The sequence below is a fragment of the Sinocyclocheilus anshuiensis genome, unplaced genomic scaffold, assembly GCF_001515605.1.
Source record: "Sinocyclocheilus anshuiensis isolate Anshui unplaced genomic scaffold, SAMN03320099.WGS_v1.1 scaffold2176, whole genome shotgun sequence".
Taxonomy (NCBI): domain Eukaryota; kingdom Metazoa; phylum Chordata; class Actinopteri; order Cypriniformes; family Cyprinidae; genus Sinocyclocheilus; species Sinocyclocheilus anshuiensis.
Window position 1 is genome coordinate 113,045 of NW_015546237.1, and position 7,243 is coordinate 120,287.

A 7,243-nucleotide genomic window follows, 5' to 3' on the forward strand; every position below is an offset into this window, starting at 1 on the left:
CAACATATTCTGTTACACCAAATACACAAAATAATGATCTTTAAAAAAGCATCATATGACCCCTTTAACAAAAAATGCTAGATTTTTTTTTTTTTTGGACTGATATTTCTGATGTCAGACTTTACAGGGTTAAAATACAGGAAAATTACCCCAACTTGTTTTTTCTCCACTCACATTTTAATATTCATTAAGGAAGTAAATGCAATTTATCATGAATAGAATATTTCAATATAAAATATAAAAATACAAACTGATTGAAGTAAAACAATAACATGAGATTTAAAAATAATTCAGAAACACCTTATTTAAAGTTTAATTGCACCTACAAGTTGCATTTAATATCAGTCAGTTGGGGGCAGTTAATCTAAAAGTTGAGTTTTTTTTACTAAATAAATAATTTACCAAATAAAAGAAGAAGAAAAAAATCAAACAAAGTGAAGTACTTTTCATTTCTGAAGTATTTGAGTTTATTTATTATATAAAGCCCTTTTTGTCGATTTTCATAACTACATATATAAACAACTATATTGTGAAATATATCGTTAACGTGAAATAAATTTACCAGATGTCGTATAGGTCATACAAGACTGACTCATGCATTTTTGCTTAAAGGTGAAGACCCTACTCAATGTATGTTTTGCAAGGTTCCCCTTTCTGTTAAACATTTTATTGGACTGTCCAGCTTTTAATGTACAGAGAAAACTCTTTTATGAAGTGAACTCACTTAAAGAGGTATTTAGTAAAATTTTGCCAGGAAAAGTTTTAGAATTTTTATCACATGCTAATGTAAAAAAACTTTTGTGATATAACTTGTTTGTTTGCTGTTTTTTATTGTATTTGTTATAGTTGTATTTTTTAAATTGTTTTTGCCATGAAAATAGCCTTTGATGCTGACATGGCATTAAATAAATATATATACTATACTAGTGGTCAACTGATATATCGGCCGATATTTGGCATTTTTCAAATATCGGCATCGGCCGATAAGTTCTTCTGTTTGGCCGATGCTTTCGAGTCGGGACTTTTATTTTGACGGCGCTGAGAGCTCACATTCTCACTCTTGTTTGCCGTCGTCGTTAACAGTTCTGTCTAATACGGATAGAAGTCTGTCTAATAATCCGATAGAACGGTTAAACAAAGGAATTAAAATGTATACAAAGTATTATAACGATTGCTTTTATATTATTAGTAATAGAAAGGCAAACATTATAATACTTTCTCGTTTGCCGTCAGCATTCAGCAAATACGCATTTACATAATTGAAACAAATCTTTGAATGGCTAATGAAAATTTAATTTCACAAACCTTGCAAACTTAGTCTAATGCAGTTGTGAGATCTTGTGAAGTGTGCATGTGACCTGCATGATCATGTGTTCTCTGCCTGACTTTCGGTCCGTGCAAATCGAATGCTTTAAATTCGTGATTTCAAATTATGCTGCGCTTTATGCATTTACCCACTGTCATATTCATGTCATTTTCACTGTGTGCTGTATGTAAAATGAGTGTTACCTTGGCTTTATTTGAAAAAATATGATTCCCAATGCACACAAACTTCCCAGAATACTGAGTGCTCTGCTGGTTACAGTTTACTTCCTTTTTAATTATATTTTTATTAAATATTTATTTGTGAAAAATACTTTGTCATCTAAAGTATAAGTATGTTTATTTTACAAATTTATTTTTTAATCCATTTTCAAATTATTTCAAATTTCTTAAATATTAATTAAAATAAATGCTTTATATCGGCCACCCTGCTTTCCAAGATATCGGTATCGGCTGTCAAAAAAACCCAATATCGGTCGACCACTATACTATACTATACCGTGAAATAAAATAGTCATACCGTGAAACAGATTTTTGGTCATACCGCTATTACTCTGTATAATGAGCGTTGTGTGTCTGTGTTTTAGTGGATGTTGTGTCTCCTCTTCATGCCCACTTTTCCACATCTTTACACGCCCATTTCTTGAGTCTTTTTTTCAAATCTGAGGTGTGAGCAACCAGTGCGGAAAAGATTGTAAAGATTGTAAACACGTGTGTTTGTTTCAGGTATGATGAGTATTATTACTACGGGCCGCCGCATATGCATCCCCCGACGAGAGCAAGAGGACGAGGCGCTAGAGGTTATTCGTATCCCCACGACTATTACAGCTATGAAGATTATTACGATTACTACGGCTATGACTATCACAACTACAGAGGCGGTTACGACGACCCCTACTACGGCTACGATGACTTTCAAGCTCACGTCAGAGGAAGAGGCAACAGAGGAGTCCGGGGCCCCACGCTGTCCAGGGGCCGCGGCTCCACCGCTCCCAGAGGACGGGCCGGTTTCTCTCAGCGCGGGGGTCCGGGGCCCAGCCGAGGTGGCCGAGGGTCCAGAGCAGGCCTCCAGCAGAGATGTCGAGTGGTACGTGATGTGTGGGTGGAGCAATCCTGGAGTGTTGGCAGGAGGTTTTGAAGCACTCTAGGCTAGATGTGCACTCATTTTATTAAGTCAAATTCGACAAAGGACATGGTGATCAAAATACATGTTTTGGCGTTTGTTTTTTCCTTCCCCTCCTTTTCATATTGCTTACATTTGCAAGGCACCTTGTGGACGAAACGGACCAAAGGTTTGCACTTTTCTTTCATTCCTGGCAATTAAATTCACAGCACTTACATACACGGATTCATTTTAGACTGCTACATATGCGTTTAATTAGCGCTACTACAGTTGTTGCTTTGTGCACAAAATGTGGATAAACATGAGTGAGACAATTTGTTGTTTTTAATTGAACTTCATGTAGATGAACTGAGATCTTGTAGTCTATGCTGTTTTCTGCACACATTTTCCAACCACCGTTTAAATGTATTTTTTCAACAACAAAATGGAGTAAAAACATAATTATATCATTAAAAAGTTTATATAAAAACTGCCTTATGTGCTATTTAAATATTTCGTTTTTGAGTGTTGATTGTTAAATTTAATTAATCCGTTACATTTTATTGTTGGCTAAATGAAAACTGAGAATGTTTTTTTTTTTTTTTTTTATCACTTGTATTTGCTCTGAAATGGTTTAGATTTGTTTTTCCCTAATGAGAAGCAGCATTTCACCAAATCAGAAAATGTAAAGTAAAATACAGCAAAAATCTCGTTACAATTTTTTTTTTAAAGCTACATAAACATGTAGTTACATACATAAACATTTTACATACAGTAAAATAATGTGAAAAAAAATCGGGGTAGGAATTAAACTATTTTCACGCAGAAATTGCTAGTAAATTTCACAGATAATTACAAATCAATGACATGTAATTAAATGGGTAAATTTAAAGTAGAAAAACTGAAATAGTTTTTTCTTGTAAAACGTACTCCAATAATTTATTTACATAATCATTTTTTAGTGTCCAATATTTTATTGTATAAAAAATGCAGCTTTTGAGATATTATGCAAATTACTGAATATGTCTTAATTTGGTTAAATGTAAAATATTCCGTTTAACTGATTCACAGAAATAGTTGAAACTTAGGCAAAAACAATATTTTTTGGTTTTTGCTAGTAAAGTTTAAATATTTGGCTTTTAAAACACCTGTATTAACATTTGCATGCGCTCAAGACAAGGGAGGATTGCAAAACAAGTCTAAAGATGGAAACTGCATGGGCGGAGTCATTGCCTTCGCTGTAATGCATCGCAAAGCCTGTCTGTTATAAACGTAACGATTTAAATGTGAACGTACCAGGTGCACTCCTGCAGCCGGACATGCTCATGCTTCAGCACATGCATTAATATCAAAGATATTCATTTACAGATTCTGTGCTACTCATTGGCACCGATGTCCTCAGCGTTCTCATTAAGTGGGAGTTTTCCTAGACTTTGGATGATCCATCTCTTGTGCTTTTGTTGTGAAGGTCCTGCATGAACCTGATTCTGTACCGCTGCTTGTGTTTGTGTGAATAAAGCATGCATATTTTTTGTTTCACCAGGGAAAGGGGGTCGAGGCTGGTCCTGACCAGGTAGTATGAAGACTGACTTGTTGTATGGGGTTACACCGGATGCTACCAGTGTCCATAAGGTTAAAGCAAGCTCCAATGTCCAATGGTATTCCAGCCTGTATTGAAGCAAATCTCCTACACTGCCATCCCCGACAAACCATAAGATTTCTCAAGTCGAAACCCCGGACACAGTTTTTCCCCATTCGGAGCCCGTCTAAATAAACCCCCAGTTATATAGTCCACGTCTAAACGCGCCACATTATGGAACTGAAGTTCAGACTCTCAAGGATCCCAATACGTCAGATGTGTTTTGCACTTTTTCTTTTTTTTTTACTCCTGTGTTTGAAGTGGCTTGGAGGAGCTTGATACTGATGTATATTTTTGTGCTAACTACAATTTTGTTGTTGTGGGAATGTCCATGTTAACCTAAAGCGCTTGGATTCGGATTGAGAACATCTGCGGGTTTTTGGTGTAACTGCCTCGCGTGGACAAGTCAGGCATTCCAGGAACATGGTTCTTTTCAGAACTTGTCTTTTTAAGGGTCGGTTAACTACCTCAGTAGAGAGGATTCAACTACCCTGCCTGTACTGTAAATAGGGACGCGTCGAAGCATAGGAGCAGGGCTTGTTTCTTATGAAATATGCACAAGGGCAGCAGATATTCTTAATGTAATGTAGTCAATCCGCTGCTGCTCTGACATTGCAAACAGTAAAACTGGGCATGCAAATGAAGCTCATGTGATGAGCTGGAACAAGCCCTGCTTTTATCCTCCTTTCAACTGAATTAGCTGCCTTGCTTCTTCAGATTATGTAGTTACTGGGTGTATGATTGTATGATAGTTTGGAATAAAATGTTACTTTTGTATTGGCTTAAACTTCACAAATGCATCCGCTGCATTTGCTAAGCCCTGCAGTGTCCTTTTTTCTGCCAACGCCGGGCGGTTCTCACGAACGCCAGTCGAAGAGCAATGAATTGTGTAGTTTTTATAATCAATCATGACTTTAGACGAACAATCGATATTGGTGCTTGCCACTTTCCCGAGCTTGCGTTCGCAGGCAAGAGATGAGCTGGTTTTTGTAGAAAAAGGGATACTGCATCTTCAGTTTATATTCCATATATAGCAAGCAGGTGACCGAACCATTCAACCGGTTTTGTACACAGTTAACTCCCTCTCGATAAAGCTGTAACATTGCAACCTTTTGAAAAGATGTGTGAGCAGTTTTAAACTATTGTTGGTGGCCAACAACGTTTTTGCATTCCAGCAAATAAATTGTTTTATACTGTAAAATGAGGTGAGTGTAACTTATTTTTGTAATAAAGGTTTTGAATTCTATCTTAAAACCTGTTCACTGTCGTAATCTTGTCTTCTGGAAAGATACGAAAATGCTGCCGATTTCTTTTTGTATACAAGTATGATACTTTGGGTTAAACAGAGTAAAACTTGTCCACAGGACCAAGACATTTCTACATTTAAAGAAATTTGGTCTAGATTTACTTTGAATTACTCTCATAAATTGCTAGTAAATGTTTAATCTCTGTAAAATAATTGGGTATTTGTACTGTTTTGATGATGATTATTCATCTCTGTCAGCAAAGGTAAGTCGTGGAAATCTTGAGAACTTGTTGGGATTGTTACAAATTCCATCCACACATACATTGGACACAAAGTGGCTGTATAATAAGTGTGTTTGTTTTTAGTGCATAATTGCAATCATACAAGGGTTATCAAAAAGATCGATGCAAAGATTTGACTAATTCGACACCTATTTAGACTAATTGACCTGTATCTTTCAAACACATTGTCCAATTCTGAGATAGCTACTGGTCTTGATATCAGTCAGACAGCGTGTGAAAATTTTCAACGAGTTCTTCATTAACAAAATTGATATTCTTAGAACTAGTATTCTGCCTCCAGACTATCCTTGATTATATCATCCCACCCTCATTAGTACATTATATAAATGAGTTTAAACCGATATTACCTGATTTGGTGGACTTAGTCTGCCATATGAAGCCCACTCGGTGTTCTTTGGACATTGTTCCTCCACGTCTCCTTACTCGGGTATTGGACGTGGTTGGCCTAGATCTTTTGTCAATAGTGAACTCCAGTTTGCTGAGTGGTGTTGTGCCATCCTGCTTTAAGCATTTTTGAGGGTTGTCTTTCAACAGCTTTCTACTCATTTAAATGGAAATGGTATTTTTGATAAGTTCCAATCAGGATTTAGGGCACAGCACAGAGTCGGCCCTTCTTAAAGTGTCTAATGATCTCTTTTTGGCTGTTGATTCGGGAAAGTGTGCAATTTTAGTTTTACTTGATTTGACAGCTGCATTTGACACTATAAAACGTGAAGTACTGATTGAGCGTTAAAGACTGGGCTGGGATGCAAGGTAATGTTCTTAACTGGTTTAGTTCATGTCTTTCAGGGATAACTTTTTCTGTTGAATTAGGACATTTCTCATCCTCTTCTGCTCTGATGAAGTGTGGGGTTCCCCAAGGATCAATATTGGGTCCAGCATTATTTTCTATTTACATGCTTCCTTTGGCTGTTATCTGTCAAAAACATAATGTATGTTATCATCTTTATGCGGATGATACACAGCTTTATCTGCCTATAAAAATGGGGGATAATTCGGCCTTACAGTCTCTTTTTGCATGTTTTAAGGATATTAAGGAATGGATGGCAGCAAATGTTCTTAATTTGAATGAATCAAAGACCGAAGTGATAGTTTGGCCCTCCGAGTTTTTCTGGACCCATAATTAATCAATTAGGTTCATTTAAATCTAAGGTACATAATCATGCAAAGAGTCTTGGAGTCGTTTTTGACGCAGAGTTAAAGTTTGATAAGCACAGTAACTCTGTGGTTAGAGGTGGTTTTTTACCAATTAAGGAATATAGCAAAATTAAAACCTTTTCTAACTTTTAATGATTTGGAAGTTATCCATGCTTTTATCATGTCCAGACTGGACTATTGTAATTCCTTGTACTATGGTGTTTCTCATGCATCAATTTCACGCCTGCAGCTGGTTCAAAATGCAGCTGCTATGCTTTTAACTGGGACTAGGAAAGTTGTAAGTATAACACCAGTATTAGCATCCCTTCATTGGCTTCCAGTCAAATTTAGGATTCAGTATAAGTTATTATTATTTGTTTTTAAAGGTTTAAATGGACTGGCACCAAGTTATATTAATGAACTTCTTCAGCATCATACATCATCCATGCCCTTACGATCTGCACAAAGACTCCAGCTAGTTGTTCCCAAGTCTC

General features: G+C 36.4%; 1 protein-coding gene across 3 annotated transcripts in view; it reads left to right on the forward strand.

Moving 5' to 3' along the window:
* Nucleotides 1-4,265, forward strand: part of syncripl (synaptotagmin binding, cytoplasmic RNA interacting protein, like) — a 21,329-nt gene extending 17,064 nt beyond the window's left edge. Inside the window, exons 11-12 of one of the 3 annotated variants that reach the window (XR_001635653.1) lie at nucleotides 2,050-2,615; nucleotides 3,969-4,265. Coding sequence is in view for 2 of the 3 variants with exons in the window: in XM_016503575.1 (XP_016359061.1) it covers nucleotides 2,050-2,461 (412 nt within the window). In the remaining variant the exon portion in view is untranslated. Of the gene's footprint in view, nucleotides 1-2,049; nucleotides 2,867-3,968 lie in introns of those variants that run through there. The other 2 variants (XM_016503576.1, XM_016503575.1) reach the window with 2 other exon arrangements.
* The last annotated feature ends 2,978 nt before the right edge of the window (nucleotides 4,266-7,243 follow it).